Raw genomic sequence first — 26741 nt, forward strand, 5'->3', positions numbered from 1 at the left:
CACATTTCTCAGAGCAAGCCAAATACACCCCACCAAAGGGCAAGTTTTTGAAGGAAGGTAGATGTTATGGAAGGAATGATGCTTTTGGGCTTGTAGCTCGGAAGTGACCCATCTTCCCTCCAGAGTCCAGTCGGAGTCCGTGCTCTTCTGGTGATGATGTCAGTCGCTTCCTCACAGCTATGTGATTGATGAGGGTGTAAGGTTATATCCCCAGCTGAGAGGTAATGGCAAGACACTCTCCTATCTCGGCCACCAAAGGAAAGGTCCAGTTCCCTCCTCAGCATGAAACTCAACAAACCAAACCCAGTTCAGGATGGAGTGAGGTGGAAACCGTGAAGGTGGAGACTCAGTGGTATCCGAAGAGGCCCCTCTCACCCCTTGACTAATAACATTCACACGTGGCAGGGGGTAAAGCTCATGACAGAGTCCCTGCCCAGCGTATGAGGCCTTGGGTTTGTTCCCCAAGAGCCACACATACAGCAATTTATTTTAGGCTTTGCCATTTATATGAGCTAAAACAGCATTCAGGTATTTTATTTTACTTTATTATTTATTTTGAGACAGGATCTCATTAACTGGCTCAGGATGCCCTCAAACTCACAGGAATTCCCCTGCTTCCACCTCTAAGTGTTCCGATTATGGCTCTGGATATACCTGGCTCTATTCTGTTGTCTTAATTAGCATTTTTGGTAACTACTGAGTTCAAACACTTCTGACTATGGGTCATTTTTGCTTGTTTGTAGTGGGATTATAAATTGTCCTCCAAAGGGACTGGACCTGCCTGGACTGAGTCTACCAGGTTGATCGCAGTCCTCAGGGGAGGATTTGCCCTGAAGGAGGTGGGAATGGGGGGTGGGCTGGGAGTAAGGGAAGGGGGTGGGAGGGGGGAGAATAGGGGAACCCGTGGCTGATATGTAGAACTGAATGGTATTGTAAAATAAAATAAATAAAATAAAAAAATAAAGAAAGAAAGAAATTGTCCTCCATTTAGTCTTTACCCATTTATCTATTGGTATCCCACCATTTTTATTCTTGGTTTAGTTGAACATTCCATATGTTAAGGGATATTAGCCAGTTGTCATATTTATTAAAATACATTTTTCTAACTCATGATTTATCATAGTTGTCACTTCTCATCATAGTTGGAACAGGCCCAAAGCCACCGAAATTTAAAGCACTCAGTATAATTCCTAGTTTGTCCGGTTTACATTTAAGGGTTTATCTTATGAAAGCCAGTTAGTTGTATTATGGGATTTTTATCCCAGTAAGAAAATGACTGGATGAACAAAATCTATAAATAGTGCTGAGAAGCTGGGCTTGACCTTAAAATAGTGAAGTCCTTCTCTGTGCCTTGGGATTGCTGCAGAACATTTTCTCTACAATAAAAACAGAAAACACTCCATTTCAAAAGTATCGGCAGCAGACTTTCCAATCAGCCACTTGGCAAAGAGCTGAGGCAGGAGGTCGGGTGATAGCTGTATGCTGGGACAGTGGAGGGGAAAACACGGGTTTGTTTTGTACACATTTTACAACAAAATGCACCACATGCTGTTCCTGGGTGTGTAAGCACCTCATATTTAAGCAAAGGAGAGGAAGAGAGAGGAAAGGATGGAAAAAAGGAGACCAGGAATGGCCGAATGTGCCTGTAATCCCAGCACTCAGGAACCTGAGGCAGGAGCTTGGAAAGTTTGAGGCCAGACAGCTACATAGTAAAATCTGGTCTCAAAACACTAAGTAAGGATAGAAGAAAATCAGAGAAGGAGGGAGACTGGGGGTGTGGGGGGAGGCAGGAAGGGAGATAAAGAGAAAATGTCCATGCCTAAGCAAATCTTCACTCATGCTTGCTGAGGCTTTCCCTCTAATTCTTATAGGATGACGTCTTTAAAGGTTCATGGGATGTATCTATCTCTCAGTTGGTCCCATGGTGAATTCTCAGTGCATGAATAGTGAATATGCTTGTAAGGAAGCATGATGTCTGTCCCTTATATGTACTAACATGTTCCCCCCTGAGGCATTCAAAGCATAAGATGGAAAGAGGGACCCAAGGGAGAAGTGAGGAGTGGTATTGACGACAAAGGTATGAACAGTTGACCTCTTGAAGACTGACCTGGGTGTTACAGTCTCAAGGGTGGGTCTGAGGGTCAGATTTTTTAGGTCACAGTCCGGCTCAACATCATCCATACCTTGAAACCTTACTAAACCTCTTACCTTTATCTGTGACAGTAGGTTAACAACAGTGGATCATAAGAGTGACAAGATTAAGTGAGACGTTATAGTGCTGGGAAGGTGGGATCAAGCCAGGGTTAGAACTCTGTGCTAGAGTTCTTGCCCAGCATGTGTGATGTTCAAGAGCCAATCTCCAGTACTGGCAAAAAAAAAAAATGATTAGCTTCCATCAAGTTATCAGTGGCCAAGTGTGTCATGGGTACAGTGTGTTTTGTTATCATTTATTTCCAGGAGGAATGAAGGACTTTCTCTTTAATCTTGGTGAGCCGCCAGGTGGGAGGATGGTTTCAGAACTGCGTTATTTTCCCACACAGGGAATCCTGCCTTGGGGATGTCCTAGCAGAAGGTCATGAAGGTGGAGAGAACTGTGCAACGTTCTCCCTAGAGCCCACCGCCGGCTTTTCCTCAAAGATCTTCTGCAGTGCTTCTTTTAGGGACTTCCCACCCCTCTTCCGCCTCAGACTGCCTACCACAAAGTAGACAATTGGGTTGATGCCGCAGTTAATAATGGACAGCATGTTCAGGTAAGGGAGGGATTTCCACACAGACTTATCTGTTGTGTCGAAATAGTAGCCGACGATAAGCAACACCTTCATGGGCATGGCGAAGACGAGAAACAGGATGACGGTGGCCATGATGATCACATAGAGCTTGACTGGTTGCCGTGGCTTCAGGTTGCAGCAGACCTGGATGAAGAGGATTAAATTGGAGAAGACCATGAGAGGCACGAAGACCAGGAATGTCAAGACACAGGAAAATATGTACACGTAACGGCACTCTGGGAACTGGGGCATCACTTCCAGAATGCAGAAGAAGCTCTCCAACCCAGACACGAGAACAGACAGCGACCACAGCAGTGCACAGGCCACAGCGGACTGGTGCTTTGGGCGTCGGCACTGGTACCAGATTGGGTAGAGGACTGAGAGGCACCGTTCTACGCTGATGGCTGTGAGGAGGTGCAGGCCCGTGTTGTAGCCAAAGATCATGAGGAAGATGGCATAAGTCAGCAAGTTGTCATCATGGATGTGGAAGATGTTCACTAGTTGAATGATGGATGAACAGAGGAGATTCATGAAGTCGGCAATGGCGAGGTGCAGGAGGTAGATGGTGAATGGCTTCTTCTTGACACAGAAGATTAGGAACCATATGAAAAGTCCATTCCCAGCCAGTCCCAGCATGCACATCACCAGGAAGATAGAAACATAACTGTACTCAGCCGCTTGCTCTGAAGACCAGGCAGTTTCATTTAGAGATTTGTTTCCGGTGTGTTGTGTGGATTCCAGAGGACAAAAGGTCGTTGCCAAGGGCTCCATTCTTGGGAAATCTCTTTCTCTGTGGTCTCCTGCGGTCACAAATGGAAGACAGTGACAAGTGTCATCTACTCTACATCTCAAGATGGTTTTGTATTACTGGGGAGGCTCTCTCCCATGGGGTGATATTTTGTTTGTGCTCTAACAAACAAAGCTTGCCTGGAGATCAGAGTGCAGAGCTGGCCACTAGATAGACACAGAGGCCAGGCAGTGGTGGCGCACACCTTTAATCCCAGCACTAGGGAGGCAGAGGCAGACGGATCTCTGTGAGTTCGAGGCCACCCTGGTCTACACAAGATTGATCCAGTCTAAAAGGGAAACAGAGCCAGGCCGTGGTGGCACACACCTTTGATCCCAGCCCTTGGGAATCTCACGGTTTTAATCCCAGAACTAGGGAGATGGAGACAGGAAGTGATAAGTCGGGAGGAGACAGGAGCCCGATTGGCCCCTTGAGTCTGAGGATTCCTAGAGGTACGAAGTCTTTCTAGTGGCTGGATGCTCTGCTTCTCTGATCTTTCAGCATTTACCCCAATAGCTGGCTCCAGGTTTTTATTATTAAGGCCGATTAGAATTTGTGCTACACTCCCACTTGAGGGATAAGGAGAGCCAGAGACCTCTGCTGTGTCCTCTCATCTTCTCCATCCCCTGCCCCATTCTCCTGTCTTCTGTTTCTCTACCCAGCAGATGCCATTGAAATGTCCACATCCCCTCCACTAACACCGGGGCTGACGTCCAACCTCGGCCCCAGCTACTGGCATCCACAACAGTTCTTTCTGCCTGGCTCTGTGGGCAAGCCCATGTGTTTCTTACTTCTAAGAGTTCTTACCAGAACCAGGCGATGGAATTAGGAACAGATTTTTTTTTTTTTTTTTAAGATAACTTGAAATACACCAACGGCAAAAGCCAATGCATTAAAAAAAGAAGAAGCCATGGCTGGGGAGACTACTCAGAAAAAATGTTTGTGCAAGCCTGAGGACCTGAGCATAGATCCTCAGCATCCACATAAAAATCTGGGCATGGTGCTGGGCAGTGGTGGTGCACACCTTTAATCCCAGAACTTGGGAGGCAAAGGCAGGTGGAACTCTGTGAGTTCGAGGCCAGCCTGGTCTACAGAGTGAGATCCAGGACAGCCAAGGGCTACACAGAGAAACCCTGTATCAAAACAAAACAACAAAATCTGGGTATGGCAGCATCTATCTATAGTCCCAGACCCAGGCAGTGGGGACAGACAGATCCTGGGGCCTCAATGGCCAGCTGGTCCTGCTGGAACATCAAGTTCCAGGCTCACTGAGAAACCCTGGGTTAAAAAATGAGATAGGGAACTGACTGATGAAATAGGAGACACCTAACATTGTCTTCTGTCACTCATAGATGCCTGCAAAGGCAAGAACCCCCCCCCACACACACACATGCACACCACCACATACCCTTGCATATACCAGAAAGGAAGCGGAAAAGAAACAGAGACAAGAGAGAGAGAGAGAATGAAAGAGAGAAATAGTACACAGAGAGAGAGACAGAGAGAACAAGCAACTCTGGCATAGGTAGAATTTTGCTGATCTCTTCTGCCACATCTCTCCTTAGCTATTCTCCTGTTCCCGTGTCTCAGTTTGCAGTTTAGAACAGCTACACTCATTTACCAGTTCACCAAGAAATACAGCTAACAGACAGTTGGATGCTTCCCTCTTGGACATTGAAGGTCACTCCCTTGGGTTTAAGGAGAAGACAACCTTGTCATGATTGGGAAAGGTGGGAAGAGGGGTAGGTTGACGAGGAGTTTCTGTTGAGCTGGGGTCCACAGAGGAGAAGGCTATCAAGAGTGGACAGTCATGCAGAATTGTAATCTCTAGACCCAGGACAGCCTGGGTGCCCAGGTGCTGTTGGGTGTTGTGACGGCGTAATTCTTACTTCTTCCTTACTCAGTGTCCCCATTGCCCAAAGGATGACCTCACCACGGCCAACTGAAGTGTGGGAGGAATTCAGGAAGCACTGACAGAGCAAGGACATCCTAGGCTGTTTTTATAGACTCGGCCATAAAGGACAGCAGTCTTCTCTTTACAGGTAGACAAGCTTTTATCTATCTATCTGTCTGTCTATCATCTATCTATCTCTCTATCTCTCTATCTCTCTATCTCTCTATCTATCTATCTATCTATCTATCTATCTATCTATCTATCTATCTATCTATCTATCTATCTATCTATCTATCTATCTATCTATCTATCATATCTATCTATCTATCTATCTATCTATCTATCTATCTATCTATCTATCTATCTATCTATCTATCTATTGTCTATCTATCCATTTATCTATTATCTATCTATCTATCTATCTATCTATCTATCTATCTATCTATCTATGTATCTATCTATCTATCTATCTATCATCTATCTATCTATGGTGGGTTTTTGAGACAAGGTTTCTCTGTGTAACAGCTCTGGCTGTCCCAGGACTTGCTTTGCAGACCAGGCTGGCCTTGAACTCACAGAGATCACCTGCCTCTGCCCCCCACCCCCAGTGCTGTGATTAAAGGCATGTGCCACGACCACCTGGCTAGACACTGTTTTAAAAGATGCTTTCAGTCTCCCCTAGAAACTCAGAATGAATATTTCTGGAGACTCAGTAGGATTTCCCAGAATAGCTGATAGATTCAGACTTAACGTGAGTTAGAACTGGGTTTTGCTATTATGGACTTCACCTTGGGTCTTCATTCTTTTCCTGGTGTACAACTCCTAAACAACTTTGGGATCTCCACAGTAGTTTATCTTTGTCTACAGTGACTGATGGCTGGCTGCCCCCTTGTTAGCTTCAGGATGGACTTGGTCACTGGAAGGTTCACTGCTCAACCCGCAGGGAAGGAGAGGGCCTGAATGTTGAGCTGGCCACCAGTGGACAAAGATCATGTCGGTATTAGAGTCTCCACAGACCCTCCCCAGACAGAGCGGAGTTCAGAGATGATCCAGAAAACAGAACATGTGGAGATTCCTGGGGGTGGGGGCAGAGAGGGCATGAAAACTCTGTTCCTCACACTTCATATCTGTTCTTCTATAACCATTGTGCCAACATTTGAAATCCACTGTCAAGATTTCCTGCTGAGCCGGGCAGTGATGGTGCACACCTTTAACCTCAGCACCTGGGAGGCAGAGGCAGGCGAATCTCTGTGAGTTCGAGGCCAGCCTGGTCTACAGAGTGATGTTCCAGGACAGCCAGAGCTACGCAGAGAAACCCTGTCTTAAAAAAATAAAAAAAGAAAAGAAAGAAAAAAGAAAGATTTCCTGCTGAGTTCTATAATCTGTATGGGGAAATGGATTGAACCACAGGTAAAGTGACTGGGATGTGTGGTCAACAGAGCTGTGAGTGTGGACATTGTCTCTGAGTGCAGGGAGTCAGAAATCTCTAATTTCTTCCTTGGGATGAATTACTTCATCAACCATTTCTCATGGGAGACCTTAAGGCTTGAGTCAGAAAAGCATAATAGACATGAACACTGGCTTTGGGCTCAGAAATGTGGGGTTAAGTTCCATCTCCAGGACAGGGTTGTCTGACCTTGGGCGGCTTTCATTCTGTAAACCTGTTTCCCTGTCTGCAAAAATGAAGGTAATAACAGCAGCACTTTGCACAGTTATCGAGGAAATCAGCTGGTCACCTCCCGCTCCTCCTCTTTGCCCCTTGCATGTGTGTGTGTGGAGGTTGACACAAGTGTCTTCCCCATAGCTTTCTATTTTGTCTGTTGAGGGAGAGCATGATGATCGCAGGGGTTTTGTCAGCTTGACACAAGCTAGAGTCATCCAGGAAGAGGGAACCCTGGTTGTGGCTGCATCACATTGCCTGTAGGCAAGTCCGTAGGACATGTTCTCGATTGATGACTGATGTGGGAGGGACCATTCCACAGTGGGTGGTGACTCTCCTGAGCAGGTGGTTCTGGGAAGTATGGAGCAGGTACCTGAATGAGAGCCTGGGAGCAAGCCAGTAACAGCAATCCTCCATGGTCTCTGCTTTAGTTCCCAACTCCAGGTTCCTGCCTCGAGTTCCTGTGCTGTAGGACTGACACTGTAAGATGAAATTAATCCACTCCTTCCCACGTTGTCTTTGGTTATGGTTGTTATCACAACAATAGAAAGATAACTAGGCCACAGGGTCTCTCACTGAACCTGGACCCCAACAACTCAGCTAGTTGCACCAGGGATCCCGTCTTGGCCTCGCAAGCACCGAGTGAGATTTTAGGCAGTCACCACACTCTCCCAGACTTTAAATGGCTTCTGGATTCCAAACTCTGGTCCTCACATTTGCCGGCAAGCGCTTTACACACAGCGCCATCTCCACAGCCCTAGATTTCATTTTTTTTTTAAAGAGTATTTTTATTCTAAGTGTTTGACACAGAGTACAAACACACGCAGGTCATTAGATTGGCCATTTTCAAAAAGTTTGGTTTCCAGGGCTAAGGATGTAGCTCAGCTGGTAGAAGGCTTGCTCATCTCTCAGGATGCCCTGGGTTCGATCCCCTTCACCACGTACACTGGGTACGGGGTTTTATACCTGTAATCTCAGGGTTCAGGAGGTAGGAGCAGGGCTATCAGAAGGCGGTGTCATACTCGGCTACCTAGGGAGTGAGACAGATGCTGGTCTAGGCTAAAAGCGACCCAGCAGCTGTGTGTAATATCTGCACAAGACCAAACCAGTCAACGTTCTAGAATGGAGTGGGGAGGGGCTCACAAGCCACCACCCCTCACTGAAGAGCCGATGACAATTGATGACCCCTGGCGGAGGGAGAGCCACTTTTAAGGCTACGGTCCCCGGCAGGTCAACTATGCCCCAGCCGATGACCTCTCGCTCATATGGACAGCTCAAACCTGACTCAGTGGGAAGAAACCGAAAACCAAAAAAGGAGATGAAGTTGCGAAAAAGGGATGGGAAGTGGACCTGAGAGGAGTTAGCAGGAAGGTGGGGGTAAGCATGATAAAATTATACTGTATGCATTGAAATTCTCAAAGAATAATAGAAATGTTTTTAAATGTTTTTTTTTTTTCACAATCGAGGTGAACAGTGAAACTTTTTCTGTATTGATCATGTTTCTCAAATAAAACAAAATTTGCTAACTTGATGGGGGGAAAAAGACATCTGAAAGTTTTAACTGGGCAGCTCAGAGCTCGGCAAGGTGGTATAGCCTCAATGTTCTGTTTCTTCTTGAACAGAATGCTCTGTGTGCTTTGCTCATATTTTCTGCTTGTGGGAACTGAGGTCCTTGCTGGCCTGTAAAGGTGCATTGATCTGTTCTGTGGCTTCCGCTGGTCTTCTCCAGGTAAAGCGCAGACCTCCAGGCAGGCCAGTTTGGCTTCTCAAGGGCTGGTCCCGGCACAGGTGAGTGCGGACCCTTCCCGCTCAAACCACTCTCTCTTCCCTTCTCTTCCACTTCACTAAGTCAGCTGTCACAATCTTCTGTCCAAGGACCTAGGCTAAGAGCAGAATCAGGGGGGTGGGGCAGAAAGATTCCACAGGGTGTCTCTGTCCTAGACCAGGAGCCACCAGGGAAGCCGCTTGCCTGGAGACCGAGTGTTGAGTGTGGAGCGGCATGTTAAGTGAGCTCATGCTCATCATGGCCACACTTCCACGGACGTCTGAAGAAATAAGGGCATGGGTCTGTCTGTGTAACACTGCCCAAACTAACCTTTCTGCCTGGATCCAAGCGTATCAGTAAACAAAAAGGAACTTACTTGAATTGTATGTCTTAATATTCTGGCCATAGGAACAAAGCATAATTCAAGAGAAAAAGTAGAGCCAGGTGTTTGTGGCGCACGCCTTAAATCCCAGCACTGGTGAGGTAAAGGCAGACAGATCTCTGTGAGTTCAAGGCCAGCCTGGTCTACAGAGTGAGCTCCAGGACAGCCAAGGCTACACAGAGAAACCGGAGATAAGAAGGAGAGAGAGAGAGAGAGACAGAGACAGAGACAGAGACAGAAAATGTGTAGACTTGAGAGCAGAACAAATCAGTACAATTATACTAATCATTCTGATTGGCTGATTCCATATGATTGTTAAGGAACCCAGTGAGGTTGGAGGGCATCCTCATTTAACATGTTGAGGACTCTGAGCTCTGAGGACCTGCCTCAGTTGCCCAACCTGCTACCAATACCATTTCCTGCAGGCAAGAGCTCTCTAACTCCTGTCTGAATGCAGATACCTATACCTCAGCGAACACTGTAACTATCCCTGGAAGCTCTCACTGCAGAGAAGGCAGGAGGGCATAGCTGGGAAGGGCATTTCCAAGGAGAAGCCGCGCTCATCTTCAAAGTGGGTCGAGTCTGCTAAACCTGCCGCGGACAGTGCCACATGTTCTGGTGGGGGTCGGCCAGTTGCTTTGCAGGCACCCACCCCATTTTGGATGTATAGCCTGGTGTCCAGAACATGTTATTTATGGTCTTTTCTAATGATTCCTCTCCGCCTCTCATCCTGGCTCTCAGATCCAGTCAATCAAAGCAGCTCAGCGGGAGTTAAATGTGCTCACATCTGTGTGACAACGTTCTAGTGGGAAACTACAAAATAGAACAGAGCCACGCTTTATTTCTGGTGCCGCTTCAGGGTTCCAAACCAAGTGTCTCTCAGTGGGTGTGCAGACCCAGCACCCTGCACGCTGTGCACACACCTGTGAGCACGCACGCCCATACATATATGGAACATGATTATTAGGTGACCTTTTAACTTTTTATGGTGCTCGTAGGGGAGGCTCTATGGTTTCAGTCAAGCCAGAAGACCCCTGCTTCAGAAGACATATTCCCCCCTCCCGCCCCCCGAGATAGCCCTGGGGAGCCTCTCAGAGCGAACCCTCTTTCCACTCAGCGTGGCCCTCTTTGCAGAGAGCTGGGGTGGGGGTGGGGGTGGGGGGAGGGGAGCTCCCTGTACGCTCAGTCATAGAGCTCTTTCTGGACGGGGGCAAGTAAGGAGCACTCACAGTCTGCCGGTGTGAAGCCACTGTGGTGATCTCTGGTTCTTCCCTTAGGGCTTGCTATTTCGGTTGGTTCTCAGGCCCTGTTCAGGAGACAAGACGGTTCTGGAAGGCTGAAAGAGCCTACACCAGTCTGGCACCAGTCTGTTCTCAGGGTCTTATTTTGGCCTCATCTCTGGCCAGTGAAACTTAGATTCCTGTTGGCAAGCCCTGAGGGCAGAGGGCGGGGCCAGTTTTCCTCTGAGACCTGTCAGTCAAACCAATAATCACTCCACACTCTTGGTGGTTTGCATCAAGTCCCAGCTAATGGGAAAATATCCCCATCTACCCCAGTAGGAGCCTGGCATTTCATCACGTCCAGGTTGTTAGTGAGCCGGAAGCACGTCTCAGCACTCTGCTTGTGGGTGCCTCTGTGTCTCCCACCCCTCTCCCTCCTACTTCCTGCATCTCTACTCTCCCCACAGACCTGGGAGGGCCAGCCTACAGGCACCAGCCCTCAACCCACCCGCTGGGACAGGTACTGTGGGGTTTCTTGGCCTATTTCCACTGAGATAATTACCCTCCCCACCCTCTCTGCTACAGATGATGGCCAGAAGACATGATTATCAGGGCTACGTGTGGGGCGGTGGGCGATAGAACAGAAAGCGGTGTTCCCAGAGGAATGTCGGCTGGGGAGTGGAGAGGGGTGTGGCTGCCTCGGTCCCAGACCCTGTGTCTGTCCTTTCCGGGGGCTGTTGTGTTGTCTCGTTTTCATGAGATCTCAAGAAGGAGGCTGAGAAAGAGGCATTGAGGAGAGACACTGGCGTTGCTAGCTCTGGAAGCTAGTGTGTGCACACAAGTGTGTCCTGGCACACATGTGGAGTCAGAGGACAGCTTTTAGATGTTCTCTTCTACCATGTAGGTCCCAAGGCTCAAACTCAGGTTGTCAGGCTCGGTGGCAAGCGTCTCTTCACTGAGTCATCTTGCCTGTGCTACTTGAGGATTTTTTTTAAAAAAAGTCAACGGTATTTGTGGAAGACTCCCCCCTCCACGTGAGTCACAGCCTTTGTGGTCCTTCTCCCTTAAGTGGAGAGAAAACCGACTTGATTCTAATTAAGACGATGTGGCAAAGCTGCTAGGACATTGTTTCCATGCTAGGTTTTTTTTGTTGGTTCACTTGGACAAGGTCTACAGACTAGTTCACCTTGAATTCCTAGTCCTCCTGCCTCCACCTCTTAAGTATTGGGATTACAAGCCTGTGCCACCGTGCCCAGGGTCTACTTGTTTATGGTGCCCTTTTGTTTTGTTCTCTTGAAGTTGTCATCCTTCTGCCTCAGCCTCCCAGCACTGGAATGAACTCCTGTTACACCCAAGCCCCCAGGACTAGCTTCAGTCAGCTATGTAAGACACAAAGACACGGAGATGACTGTCACAAAGGAAGACACTTATTTCATTGTCCCCAGAAGTAGGTAAGGCAGGGACCCAGCCACAGGCCCTTTGGGAAGTCCTGGAGTTGGTCAGATGACAAAAAGAAGGTGGACTGTGGGCAAGCCTTTACTGTGGCCCAGAGGTCACTGCATGCAGCTGCCTGGGTTTCTCTTTAAGACGTATAATGATGATGAGAATAATAGTAATAATAAGTATTATTCTCCTTATGTGTATATGCGTGTATATGTTCTTATGTGTGTATGTATGAGTGAGTGCAGACGCATGTGTATGTGTGTGTGGGCAGAGAACAACTTTCAGGAGTCCATTCTCTCCTGCCTCCATGGGTTCTTGGGATTGCCTCCACGACTCTGGGGTCCAGGCTTGCTCAGAAACACGTCCCCTCTACTTGATGAGTCATCTTGCTGGCCATGGCCCCAGCTTTATAGGAGGTCCTTTTGGACCAATGTGCGAGTTTTTCTAATGGCCCCACTACGCTCTTGCCCATTATTCTTACTATACATTTGTCCAAAAGCAGCAGAAATATTCATATCACTGTTTGTGTGCTTCCTTAACATTTTCTTTGCCAGATCAACTAATTCGTCATCTTTAAATTCACTGCCGTCGAGTCCAAGGACATGGACACAATGCAGATTAAGGCGCTCGCCCAAATGGATGGTTCTCCAGCCTAGGTCTCCAAGGAGTCTGTTCCCATCTCACCCTCAGGAGCGCAGTCTGACGTCTTTCAGAATCAGATCTTTTAAGCTCACACCCTATTAAGCTCAGCTTGAAAGATTCTAGGTGCTTCTCTAGCTCGCTTCTCCACGCCTTTCTAAATGTCCGCCCCCACCAGCGTCAAAGACCTACACCTCACCGACAGGACAAGTCACGGCAATGACCTCCCTCAATGCCGATGTTCTAAGAGTCAGCCTTTGACTCATGGCTTCAGAGCTGTCAGCCCATGGTCACTTGTCTGTAATGTTTCAGGGCCAGGCATAAGACAGATCAGCATGGCAGGGAGCAAAGGTGTTCATCCATGAAGCAGGACAGTGGGTGGGTTGGGAGGACCAGTGACCCCCAAGGACCTTTTTCCTCTGAGCCATGTCTCCAGTCCCCAAACAGAGTGTTTCATGACATAAACATATCTGAGCACAGATTACCACCCAGCCTACCAAGCAACATTAATTTAAAAAAAAAAAAGAACAAGCAAACCTACCACTTGATGGCACCAGAAAATAAGGAACCCACAGGGGCCTCTCGCCTCCTGGTAGAACCCTGGGCATTTTCCCAAGTGCCTGGGAGGGATGCTATTTTTTGAGGTGGTTTTGAATGTATCTCTGTTCTCAGAGGCTCTGTAACCCGAGGCTGGGACTGTGGTCTCTGGGAAGCGGGTTCCAACAGACTTCACCGCCCAGCCCAAGTTTAATGCAGACTTTCAAAGTTCACTGTGTTGCCAGTGAAAGGAGGACTGTTCTGGGAACTTCCAAGGCTGGTCTGTAAAAATATCAGCGGTCTCTCACGGAAGACTGTGCATAGCATGTTTATTTTAAAACAGACCTGGAGGTTTAGGGCTGATGGGGGTTGGAGGGGGGGCGGGTGAGGCGAGTCCTAGAGAGGAGACGCTAGCTGTTCTTCTACGTCCACTCACGTCTCTTCTGACAGCAGATGTGCGCTTCCCCCACCAGCCCATCCGTTTGCTCTCTGCAGACACTAGCCTGATGTCGTATGGTTTAATTCCTTTCTGAAATCACCTGGAGTCAGGGTAAAATTCCAGGTTGAGGGCTCTGTCCCTCAAGACTGCAGTTGCCAGGACGAGTCTTCTGGGTGAGCCACAAATTGGGGCTCCCAGGGCCCCCCTTCAAGTTTGTTAGTGTGCTCAGGAGGCTTCTGAACCCACCAACTTACTGTACCAATTGGTCATAGGGCTACACCTCAGAGCCGTCAATGGAGCTGCTCAAGTGAGGAGCGTGGGGAGGGACACTGTGTCCAGACCATCCATGCATTCTTCCGCCAGCTTCCTAATCCCCGTCCCTTTGGAGTGTTACAAAGTTTCTATTACCCAGATGTACTTGGTTATGTCACTGGCAGTAGCCTGTGAATTCTCCCTCTGGCCCCGGTCCTTCCTCGATGGGAGTCTCAACCTTCTAATCACATGAGCAGCTCCTCGGGCAACCAGTGCCCCTCCTGAGGGCTTTCCACACTCTCTCCTCAGGAACAGACTCAAGGGAGGCCGAGGTGGGTTGAAAGTTATGAAACAGTAGCCCCTTTCTACCCACCAGGATGGCTGTACCACACACGCACACTCAACACACACATACACGATGTAAGCAAGTGTTGGTGAGGACGTGGGGCATCTGGATTTTGAGAGTGGGACAAGACAGAAAAGGCTACCGGGCCTGTGGAGAGGAGACTCCGAGGAGGGACACCCCCACCCCATCCCCAAACAGCATGAGCAGCATAGGATACTTATGGCTTGCCATTACAGACAGAGCTGGAGACGTTACTAGAAGCTGAAGCATCTCCCTCCTTTTGGCCACTCTGTGTCTGAGTCCCTTCCTATGTCCGGGATTCCCCACCGTGTGTCTCTTCCTGACCTTCTATGCACATGCTGGCCATGGGCTTTTGACCTTGGCGCGGCACACCAGACATGCTCCATTGTACCTCAAGGACTCTGTCCGTAAGGGGCAGGGACACAGAAAACGCCTTCAGCACGGGGGTGACAACGGCAAGACGCAGCACGGAGGGAACCATGGGTGGCAGGATGCCACTGACTCATGGTGCTTTGTGGAGGCAGCAGCCACGACTTGGTGGAGCTAAATCTGCTGCACGCTTTTAGCTCATGCAGTTGTTTTTTTGGCAACCCAACTTAACAGCCTGGGTTATTTTTTGCCTCCTGGAGATTTGGTGAGCCAGCTAACATTCCTTTAATAGATGCTCTTTCTACTGAAGTCGGTGGCCGTTTTGTGTTGCTTGCAGGTCCCGTAGAGTGCCTTCTGGGTTTCTTTCGGTGAAGTCTGCCAGGCGATTGAGTCCCAAAGGCTCCTGAGAGTCAGAAAGGAAGAAAGGGACTCAGGGGGTGATCAGCAAACATGTCTCCTTCAACTCTCTAATGCAGCACTCTGAGAAAAGATGTCACCCTAACCATCACCATCTTGTTGTGGCTCTGACACAGGCAACCGCTGGAAGGGAGGGGGTTTATTTGGCTTACAGTTCAAGGGGATAGAGTCCACTTTGGTGGGAAGGCATGTGTGCAGGACAGTGTGGTAGCTAGACATGCGGCCTTGGTTGTCAGGAAGCAGAGAGAGAGATGAATGCAGGTGCTCAGACCACTTTCTGGTTTTATGTAGTTCAGGACCCCAGCCTACAGAACAGTACTACCTACATTTAGGGTGGGTATTGCCACCTCAACTAACCTAATCTAGAAAACCCCAGCATGCCCAGAGGATTAGTGATTCCATATCCCGTCAAATTGACAGTATTAACCACGGCAGTAATCAATTAAATATTCCCAAACAGCTAAGAAAGAGGATTCTTGTTCCCAGCACAAAGACATGTCTGAGGTGATGGACAGACGAGTTACACATTGTGCATAATGTGTGAAAATGTCACACTGTACCCCACGTGTGTAATGCACACAATGGCTATGTCAATTTATATTTATATGTCAATTAAAGGTAAAGATCCTTTACGAAAGCTGTCCTCCAGAAATTCAAGGGTCCACTCCCAGAGGAATGAACCAACAAGACGAGCTTTCTTTCCATGCAAGATTGAAAAGGGGAGAAATTCTAGCACATGCTACAACATGGATGAACCTTGATGGTAAGTGGAATAAGTCAGTCACAAAACTGAAAACACTGTCTACATGTTACTTCAGCGTAATTCCTGATTTAAAAAAAAAAAACAACTTAAAGGAGGGGATTATCCACTTGGGCTTGGTGTCAGGTTTTCAGTCAGTCTGCAGTCCTTCGCTCTGTTGCTTCTGGGCCATGATAAGGCAGAACGGCATGATGGAAGCATGGGTGGAGCCAAGTGGTTAACCTCATGACAGGCAGGAAGCAGAGGGAGCTGGATGGAGAGGAGAGGGCAGAAGGGGTACACCACCAGGAGCTGCATTCAGCCAAGCCCACCTCCTAATGGTTCCATCCCTTCCCAATAATGCCACTAATTAATCCATCAACGGATTAATCCGTTCATGAGGCCAGAGCCTGCATGATCCCAAAGCTGGCAGCCACACCCCCAGTGTGCCAGCCTATGTAGGAGAGTTCACCTGCATACCGTGTCTTCTTCCATTTACAGAAGGTACCTGAATAGTGTCAGTTAAGAGAGAAAGAAGGGTGATGGCTGAGGGGAGGGGTGTGTGTGTGTGTGTGTGTGTGTGTGTGTGTGTGTGTGTGTGTGCAGGGTTTTTCTTTGGGAAGATGGGAAGGTTCAGGAGGTGGTTCTCAGCGCTGGCCATACAGCCACATGACTCTGCTTACTGGTGTGTAACCGAAGAATGCTTGTCGAGGTGCTGGAGTTTCAGTTACCTGAACTGCGTGAGAAGACAGATCTCAATGCCTTTCCAAAGTGCCTAGCATGGAAGTTACAATTCAAGTCTTAAATGGTTTGAATTTTTGTGTGTCCCCCAAACCCTAGAGCTATATTGAAGTGTCAACTGAGGACTCATTTGGAAATCAGTTCATTACAGCTGTAATCAGTCAAGATGGTACAGTACAGTACAGTGAACTCACGTTGTATTAATTTAACCTGTGAGGGCAAGGCCACGGAGCGACAGAGACAGAGGAGTGCTGTACCTTTAAGCAAAGGATGCCATGGCTTGATCACCACTGGAGCTCAGAAGAGGTAAGGAGGGCTGGTACCCACCTTCAGAGGGAGCCTGGCCATGCTGGCATCTGAATTTGTACTTTTGACTTCTGACACTGTGAGAGAATACATTCTGCCGTTTTTAGACTACCCAGCTTGTGGTGGTGGGTTACACGAACCTCAGCCAACTGGCACAGAGATTTTTCAGAATGCCTGCTCACCACCACCCTCTTCACCCAACGCTCTCCTATTCTGCTTCCTCCACAGCCCACAAGTCAGACCAACTTCATCAAGCCCTTCTTTCTACGGTTTTGCTTGATTAAAAACCAGGAACTGACTCACTGAAAATTTAAATGGAACTCTGAATTCAACATCCATGTGTCACACTGGCAGCCCCACACAGTTGCCAAAGCAACAACTGAGACATCTGAACACTTACTGGGGGACCTGTGGTGTGGGTGTATCCTTGTCCCTACCTTAGAGATGATGCTGGGGTTTGGGAAGTTAAGTGACTTGCTCCAAGTGGACAGTGGTGGAGACAGGTGGGGACTCTCGCAGGCTGAGGACACTGTCACATCAGTCTCACGGCTTCTCATTTTCTTCTCCGTTTCCACAGACGCCACCGGGAATCTCCTTGCACCTGTGTTGTGGAATATTAGTTGAAGGTGTGTTACATTCATTTATGCAGTGAAACATTTGTTTTAATGATGCAAAGATGTGCTGCATTCTTTTATGTTGCATTTGTTTACCTCTGTGAAGCTGTGTTACTGTGCCTGTCTAAAACACGATTGGTTTAGTAAAGGGCTGAACAGCCAATAGTGAGGCAGGAGAGAGAAATAGGTGGGGCTGGCAGGCAGAGAGAATAAATAGGAGGAGAAGAGAAATAGAGAGGAGTGAGAAAAGGAGAAGGAGAGAGGACACCGGGGCCAGCCACCCAGCCACCTAGCCACACAACCAGCTGTGGAGTAAGAAGTAAAGAAAGGTAAAAGCCCAGAGGCAAAAGGTAGACAGGATAATTTAAGAAAAGCTGGCTAGAAATAAGCCAAGCTAAGGCCGGGCATTCATAAATAAGAATAAGTCTCCGTGTATTGATTTGGGAGCTGGATGGTGGGCCCCCAAAAGAGTAAAGAGAGAAAAAAAAAACCCCAACTACACATCTGCTTGATGAGCCTTGCTAAATGCACAGGATGGAGAGCAAGAGCTGGCTGGAGATGGATGTGTTCCTGGATGTCTCTCCATGAAGTCTGGGGAATTAAGAGAATAAACAAGCCTGTTTCTGCAATGTGGGCTTGAAAACCTCCTGCTGACCCTGGTAACTAGAAGAGAACCCCTCAAATGTGGTCTCTAGCAAGGCAACCTCTAGAGTGCATGCCTCCACCAAGGAAGCCAGGAGTGATAGAATTATCTCTCAGGGAGATCATGTCAGAGGGACCATGTCAGCTTCCTAATTAGAATGTTCCTCTTCTAGAACTTTTTCACTTTTTTGCAATTCTTGTGTATCGGAACCATTTAAGAGATTTACATGCAACTCACATGAATCTTGATCCTGGGTTGGGCTGGGTTTCATTGACATCAACAGTCCTGTTCTCTGACCGTGACCTTTCACTTTGGATTGGAGAGGTTCAGTGAGGAGGCAGTTTCCCAGGAATCATGCAGTTTTGCCCTTTGTGGAGACCGTCTTCTTTATCATCTATTCCTCCCCGCCCCCGGCAGCACTTAGGGCCCCTGCCCTCCACACCACTTCTATACCTCCGTGGTCTCAGAGTCCAGAGGCCCCTGAAGCTTGCGTCTCTAACAGGAACCTGGCCTCATGTGTAGAGCTAGCCAATTTTTTAAAGGAATTAATGGAAAACTCTGAAATTATCCCATTATTAGCCAAGAGCACAATTCCCTTCTCCACCACGTTCTCCTAAGAACGCTCCGAGGAAGGCTTGCCCATGTTGCTCCTCCAGTCCCTCTACACCCTGGTGTGTCAGAATGAAGAAGAGCAGGCAGGGAAATGCCACAGAGAGGCACACACTGTGTGGCCAAGCTGGAGGCATCAGACCCGACTGTGTGCTTCTCCCCTAAAGGATGGCTGAAGTCGGAACAAAGTTAGGAAGGCCAGTTTGATTCGTTTATTTTGCTAGGTTTAGACTGTTTAGCAGGACATATATTTTGTTCCATCTTCTCCAGTTTTGTAACTGGACATAAGGTACTTGGATGGCTGTTCGGTAGCTGCAGTGCCAGGAATGTTAAACTCTGACCTCCTGGCTGGAGACGAGGGCCCAGAATTGGTACATTGTTAGGGCACTGGCTGGCCCACGGTGTGAAGGTCAGGTGGTGTTCCGGTTAATTTTAGACCAACAAAGCAAAGCTGTTTTGCATTTTCACCTTCGCAATCTGTCACCAAAGTTGTCTAGTAAGTGCCCATTGACATGATGAGGCATTCCGGCTTTACATAAGAAAATTATCAAACTAAGCATACCACTTATGCGGCTGGGTCATCTGCGTTCTATTAAGTTAACCATGAGGAAGTGTTTGCTACGTGCTGGTCGTGATCACCAGAAACACAACACTCAGCAAGTTATTAACCAAAGGGCTCCGAGGGACCACCCAATGTGACAAGGAAGCAGACCCTTGTCAGACCGTCAGTCAGCTGCCGCAATGTGTCCTTACTTTCCCAAACGACATGCAGTTCCAGACCAGAGAAATTAAATCAAATTAAAGCTTTCAAGAAACCAGTCTAGGGCCGGGGAGATAAGTGGCCCCAGAGTAAATTGTCCACTCTACACATAGTAACCAGGTGGTGGCTTACATCTAGAACCCCAGCACTGGGTCCCAGGAGGTGGAGACAGGATCCCAGGGGTTCAGCGGCCAGCCGGTCAAGCTGCAATGAACGGTCCAGATTCATTGTCTCAGACACTAAGGTGGAGTCGCTCTCATGGATGGCCACACACCCAGAAGGATATGGACAGCACAAATTGACGTTGGTGGGTTATTAAATGAAAAAGAAGTGTAAAGGAGGACGTAAAGTTGGTGGGAAGGGGACTAGGGTGGATCTGGGAGGGATTCAAGGGAGGAGTTGAGGTGAGTGTGACCAAATGCTTTGTATGAAATAATTGGTAACAGTATTAGCTGGAGAGATGGCTCAGCAGTTAAGAGCACTGGCTGTTCTTTCAGAGGACCAGGGTTCAAATTCTATCACCTACACATGGTAGCTGACAACCATCTATAACTCCAGGTCTAAAGGCTCTGATGACCTCTTCTGGCCTTTGTGAGTACCAGGCACACATGCTGCACAGACATACATCCAGAAAAAACACCCATAGAAAATAAAACAATTTTTCCGGGCAGTGGTGGATGCCTTTAATCCCAGCCCTTGGGAGGCAGAGGCAGGCAGATCTCTGCGAGTTCGAGGCCAGCCTGGTCTACAGAGTGAGTTCTAGGATAGCCAGGACTGCTTCACAGAGAAACATTGTCTAAAAAAAAAAAAAGAAAGAAAGAAAGAAAGAAAGAAAGAAAGAAAGAAAGAAAGAAAGAAAGAAAGAAAACTAAAATAAATAAGGTGGAGGGCAATAAAGGAAGAAGATAGCTAGTGTTGATCTCTGGTGTCCACACAGGTGTGGATAGGCAAGCACACCTCTACATATGCCTGTTCACATGCGCGCGCACACATACACACACACACCCATTATAAAACAACTAATATTCAAAATTATATAAATTCTAAACATAATTCATTCAATTTATTTTGGGCTTTCACTAATTCTAAATGAGTGAGGCATACTTACTGCTTCAAGGTGCTAATTTTTATTTGAAAAACAGACAGCAAGTAAATCTATGGAATTTAATACATGTTGTCACATAGAATTTGGGGAATTCCTTCTGCAAGGATTCAGGCAGTGCTGTTGAAGTTCACATCTTGTGTAAAAACATTGAACAAGGTGCTTTCATTTGGAGGTGACTCTTTCCGGCATCTTTGAAGATATTACAGGTGAAAAAACCCCACAACTCACTGTTTTTCACAAAACAGTCATGGGCAGAAAAGAAAAATGAAAACACATTTAATGGTGCCCGGGGTTGGCCTCTGACTAAGTTCAGACAACTAAATGGTGTATTTGTAAAAGTAGATCAAATGTGTCTTCTAGCAAGAAATGGAAAACAAATACCCCTGTGACGGTTAAGAGTGTCGACTTGAGAGAATCTAGAATCGCTGTGGAGACAAACCTCTGGGCATGTGGAAGACTCACCCTAAATATAGGTGATGCCGTTCTGTGGCCTGGGGGTGGGGGTTTGAGACTGAGGGAAAAGAGAAGAGACCTGAGCACCAGCATCCGTCTGTGCTTCCTGAATGCGATGCCACGTGGCCAGCATTCAGCTGCTGAGGTAAACACAGTTCAGCTGCTAAGGTAAACACTCCTTCTTTAGGTTGTCTTTGCCAGGGATTTGTCACAGTCAGGAGGAAAGCAACAGACTCAGGTCTGATAATCTATTTTATAATAAACGCTCTATCAACACAGACAGACCAGGCACTGCTCAGAAGAAATAGAAGGAGGTACCAGGTGCAGAGTCTCCAGGCAAAGTCAGGGAGTATTGTGGGAAGTAGTGTGGATGGCCCTAAGGAGCGCGGCTTTCAGCACCCTATGACTTTTTTTGTATAGCTGATGAATATCTGTGAGGGAAAATTTAGAAGTTATATTTCTACGAAGGGCCAAAACAATGCAAGCCAAGTATGCATGGCTGAGCCCAGGGAAATGTTTAGAACAGCCTGTGGCATAGATAGACTCCATGTCCCAAGGCAATACTCCAAAAATATTCTTTCTCACAACTGGACATTTTTTTTTCATGATGTTTGGACAAGGGAGAGCACATGATCATAATCTAGGCAAATGTCAGAGAGGGCAAAGTGTGTGTGTGTGCATCCAGTAAGGTGCCTTCAGAGGACAAGGAGAGAAACAGGGTGTTTATTCAAAATTCAGAGCCCATCTGTCCTCAATTTCCTTCCTGTTGTGGTGATAAAATGCTGACCAAAAGCAGCTCAGGAAAGGTTTGGTTTACATGTTCCATCACAGTCCATCACTGAGAGAAGCCGGGACAGGAACTCAAGGCAGGAACCTAGGGGCAGGAAGTGAAGCAGAGCCAGCTTACTGGCTAGCTCCTCAGGGCTTGCTTAGAGTTTGCCTTCTTATATAACATGGGGCCGCCTGCCTAGGGGTGGCATCGCCTACCATGGGTTGTGCCCTCCCATATCAATCATGGCCTTGCCTATAGGCCAACTGATGAAGCACTTTCTTGATCGAGCTTCCCGCTTTTGGGATGGCCCTCGCTTGTGTCAAGTTGACAGAAGCCAGCCAGCACACTGCTCAGTGCTGTGACTATGGATGGTTACCTCGTTAGGACCCAGAGAAGGGAGTTCTTACTTACTGAGACATTTTATTAATTGGCATCTGTAGCAGCAACATATCGGCATGCTTTTCCAGCATTGGTAATTTTATTTTTTAATGTTTGCCAACTCAGTACAGGAAAATGGCAAACATATTTTTTTTTAATTTACATTTCTCTGGTGGATATTTTACATTTTTTTCCTTGGCGGTCTTAAGTGTGTTTTCTTATCAGCTGGCCGGAGACTTTCAGAGACTAAGCATGCTAATCCTCACTGGCCTAGATACCCTCTAGTGGGAACGTAAGCGAACAGAAGATCCGGGACTAACTTTGGGAAGCACATGAGGCTCCACAGGTCTAAAGTATCCTAACAAGGCTGGAGAGATGGCTCACTGTCTGGAGCACTGGCCACTCTTGCAGAGGACTGGGTTTGATGGGTTTGATTCCTAGCATACACATGACAAGCTCACAACCATTTTTGACTCCAATTCCAGGAGGGGGATCGGATATCCTCTTCTGGCCTTCACAGGCACCAGGCATGCATATGGTAGACAGACACACATGTAGGCGAAATATCCATACACATACGATAAGATTAAATAAAAATAAAGTATCATAATGTTTCGATGCTGTAGGCCGGTGTAAAGTCCTCCGTTTACAACTAAGGTTTCTGTTTGTTTGGTTTGGTTTGTTTAGAGACAGTCTTGCTATGCAGCCTATTTGGACCTATGCTCAGTCCAAATTCCTTACTGTTCTACCTCAGCTTCGTGAGTATGATTAATTTCTCAATCTAGCCTTTCCCCACAGAGACTTCTGCCAGCTAACACAAGCTACGTGAATAATATTTTGCGTGTGAGACAGTAGACGACGGAGAACCGATGTGAGGAGGCAACAGCCTGTCACTTTACCACATGACTTGAAGCTGTTAAAGAAATAAATGTAAGGTTTTATTTCCTCTTGGAGTTTGCAGGGAAGGCATTTCAATTTGCCATTCCACGTGGGCTTCTGCATGAACATGAACTTACTGTCTTGAGTGTCAGTACCAAATCACCGTCTTAGACATGGAAGAAGGAGTGTGTCAAGTTTTCCATGACGGGGTCAGCTCTAAGACTTCTTTGAACTAAGAAACTCTTGTATTGATTTACACCCAGTGAAAATCATAGCTCTCAGTTGTCCCCTTTGGTCTAGTTTGATAAGGACACACCCCCTGTAGGCTGTACCCCAACCTAGACACAGGGCATTGTCTTTCCTAGAGAGTTTGACATGACCAGTGAAGAATAATCAGATTTCCATCAGCATAGGATGGCTCTGTCCCTTCCGGAATGTTCCATATAGATGCAATTCTATGCTGCTGCATGTTTCTGTGAGTCCTTTTCATTCCTGAGTAGCTTTATATTGTGCGACTGTATGTCACTTCGTTGACCTGGTTAATTCTGAATGGGCTATTTTCAGATTTTGATTTTTTTATGAATAAAGGTGGCTATGACTATTCTCACATGAGGATTTGGTGGATAGATATTTACTTTATTTTTTTTAAGATTTATTTTTATTTGTATGTGTATGTGAGAGAGAAAGAGAGAGAGAGAGATTTGGAATGAATAGTTTTTTGTTTACAGTCTTTTGTACCCACGTTTTAGCAGGTATGAGGTAGCATCTCATTAGGGTCTAATTTAGATTCCTCTGATGATTTGTGTTTTGAGGATTTCATGATTAATTTATCATGAGGTTATTGTTTAACTTCTTTTGTAATATATTTGTTCAATGGGACAGGAGACACAGCTCACCTGCTAAGACCGTGAACTGCTTTTCTCACACTCAGGTTTATAACTCTGGTGCCAGGGGATCTGATACCCTTTTCTGGCCTCTGCAGGCATCAGGCATACACGTGGTGCACAGATAAACATGCAGGCAAAAATGCCCATACACATAGAATAAAAATACATATTAAAACATTTTAAACTTTATTTTTATTTTATGTGTATGGGTTTTTTGCCTACATGTATGTCTATGCACCAAATTTATGCAGTGCCCGTGGAGGCCAGAAGAGGGCGTCGGATCCTCTATGACTGGAGTTACAGATGCTAGAAGTGGCCATGTGGGTGCTGGAAATCAAATTGGGTCTTTGGGAAAAGCAAATAAAGTTCCTAACCACTGAACTATCTCTCCAGTCCCATATATATATGTGTGTGTGTGTGTGTGTGTGTGTGTGTGTGTGTGTGTGTGTGTGTGTGTGTGTGTGTGTGTATTAAAGATACTTGTTTAAGGTGCTGGAGATGGAACTCAAGTGTTAGAATGTTTGCATAACATGCAGGGAGTCCTGGGTTTGCATAAAGCTGGGCGTGGTGGTACGTACCTGTAAACCCCAGCATTTATGAGGTGGAGGTGGGAGTATCAAAAGTTCAAGGTCGTGGCTGGAGCTGTGGCTCAGTGGTTAAGGACACACACTGCTCTTCTAGAGGCCCCAAGTTTGATTGGCAGTACATCTCGCAACTGTCTATGAATTCAGCCTCAGGGGGATCCAACTCCTCTGGCCTCTCTGGGCACCTGCACTCATGGGCACACACCTACACCCACATACGCATAATTAAAACTAGTAAAAATAAATCTTAAAAAAAAAACATTCGAGGTCATCCTCAAAGACATAGTGTGTTTGAAGCCACTGTGGCCCCTTTAACTGAGCTGGGCCAGGCCAGGCTTCCTAATACTTCATCAGTTAATCTTCTAATTATTTCTTCCTGCTTCCGACGGCCTAGCCCTGTCGTCATGGTACCTGGTGATTCTGAGGAACTCAGGGAGGCATTCATTTATTTCGGTGATGTTTGATGTGGGCATTTTCATTTTGGAGCAAACGGTGCATTCACTGTCTGCTGTAGTCATCTTCGCCGGTCACAGAGTCTGTTGGAGGGGAGTGGCCCAGAATATTCTCAGGGCCCTTAGCGCAGATGCTGTCTTTGATGAAGACTGTCACCCATTCTGGGTCACTTCGTGCCCTCCTCATTGCTTAGCAAAGGGTGGGAAAAAAAACTCCTTTCGGACAGATCCTAAACACAGGGGATGTCAGGGAGCCCTCAGGGCTGGGCCAAGTTCAGTCTGCAGCTGGGTCCGTTTGCATCCTTGCTAGGATTTATTAGGAAGGCTACAGCTATCTTCCCAAACCAGTTTGTTTTCTCTTTCCATACCTGGGACTCTTCCACCTTGCAGAGCGCTCTCACTGGGCCTCCCCACGTGGGCCTGTCTAGGTGGACGGAAAAGCACAGGAGGGAGGGAGACTTGGTATCTAAGAAAGTGCTCTGAAAATGAAAATCCTTGCTTGGAACAGATCCAGCCAATCCCTGTACAGGGCAGGAGAGAAGATTTCCCCCAGGCTGAAGGGATCAGATGGCCTGGGAGAGTTCCATTCTCAGGGTTTTATCTTTGGCTTTGATCTGGTCCCTGAGATCTGAAGACTGGGTCTGCTCTGGGAGCCTGTCACTAAGAATGACGGGATACAGAACTGCTTAGCACTCCGGTCAAGTCTGCAAGATGGAATATCTAGCGTCCCCGTCCCTGAAGTCAGTTCTGATGGCGGACCAGGACAGTGCCCCCGGCTGTCAGTCAGCATGTTCTGAGGGGCCGATCCATCTTCCTTCTGTCTCTCCTTACCACTCAGTTCTGCCAGTTCTCTCGGTTTTCTAAGTCGGAAGGGAATGTGGGCTTCCGTGAAGCACTTGAGGAACTCTCCCTGTAATCAACTATCGACATCTAGGACTGGGCAGAGTTGGCTCCAGGTGAGAACATATTTGAGGGTATGACTGAAGTGTGCCTGCTTCCCTAGGTCAGGGCAGAGTCACCCCCGCCCCCCACTTCCATACTAAGAGTCTTTGGAACTTAAGGAATGAGGCTTAAGATGGAAGGAAGGGATTCCAACCCAGGGGCTAGGGGTCCACTTCTGGGTTCTGCCGTTCTAGCACATACAGACTCTACCACTGACTAGTCTCCTGCTATGAACCCACCGCCCGGCTTCCTGTATTACTGTGTGTGATAGTTAACATGAGTTGTTAACTCGGAGCACCTGGAAGACAAGCCTCTTGACACGCCTGTCGGATTATCTCCTTGGGTTAGCCGAGTTTGGAAGAGCCACCCTGTGTTTGGGCAGCACCATTCCGTGGGTCCTGGTTCTGGACTGAATGAAGGGGGTAAAGCCAGTTGAGTGGTAGCATTCATTGCTCTCTGCTTCCTGACTGCGGATGGAATGTGAGCAGCTGCCTCAGGCTCCCATCATGGTGACTTCCTCATCATGACAGACTGGACCCTTGGACGGTGAGCCCGGACCAATCCTCCCTTCCTTCAGTTGCTATGCTTTCTGCTCTCTCACATCCCTGGACTCTTCCCCCCACCTCCCCAAGGCTTCTTTCTTCTCTCTGTCCTTTGACAGGAGGAACAGGGGATTTTTCTCTAAGGAACTCTGGAAGGTGTGACTTACCTCACAGGAGTGCAGCCTAGAACATCTACGTAAGGAAAGTTGGGGGTCACAGATACTTCTCTTCCCTGGGCTCAACCAGCTCTATTCCTGCTCTCTCTAGACCTTCTTCTCCCCCCCCCCCAAGTCTTCCCACCTCTGAAGAAAATGATTACTCACCACGACAAAACCGAGCGCAGAAATAGCCGTCCTATTTACGGCTTCAATGCAAGCAGCTTTATTTTTACAGTTA

The 26741-nt window shown here is 47.4% G+C and overlaps 1 protein-coding gene across 1 annotated transcript; it reads right to left on the reverse strand.

Moving 5' to 3' along the window:
- Positions 1 to 855: 855 nt before the first annotated feature.
- Positions 856 to 10606, reverse strand: LOC102909694 (mas-related G-protein coupled receptor member H-like). Its single transcript, XM_042262049.2, has 2 exons — positions 10486 to 10606; positions 856 to 3568 (listed from the first exon to the last, which is right to left on the reverse strand). The coding sequence occupies exon 2, from the start codon at positions 3537 to 3539 to the stop codon at positions 2574 to 2576; it is 966 nt and encodes a 321-aa protein (XP_042117983.1). The 5' UTR covers positions 3540 to 3568; positions 10486 to 10606; the 3' UTR covers positions 856 to 2573.
- Between the last annotated feature and the right edge of the window lie 16135 nt (positions 10607 to 26741).

Source organism: Peromyscus maniculatus, chromosome 16 (assembly GCF_049852395.1).
Source record: "Peromyscus maniculatus bairdii isolate BWxNUB_F1_BW_parent chromosome 16, HU_Pman_BW_mat_3.1, whole genome shotgun sequence".
In the NCBI taxonomy this organism is placed as follows: domain Eukaryota; kingdom Metazoa; phylum Chordata; class Mammalia; order Rodentia; family Cricetidae; genus Peromyscus; species Peromyscus maniculatus.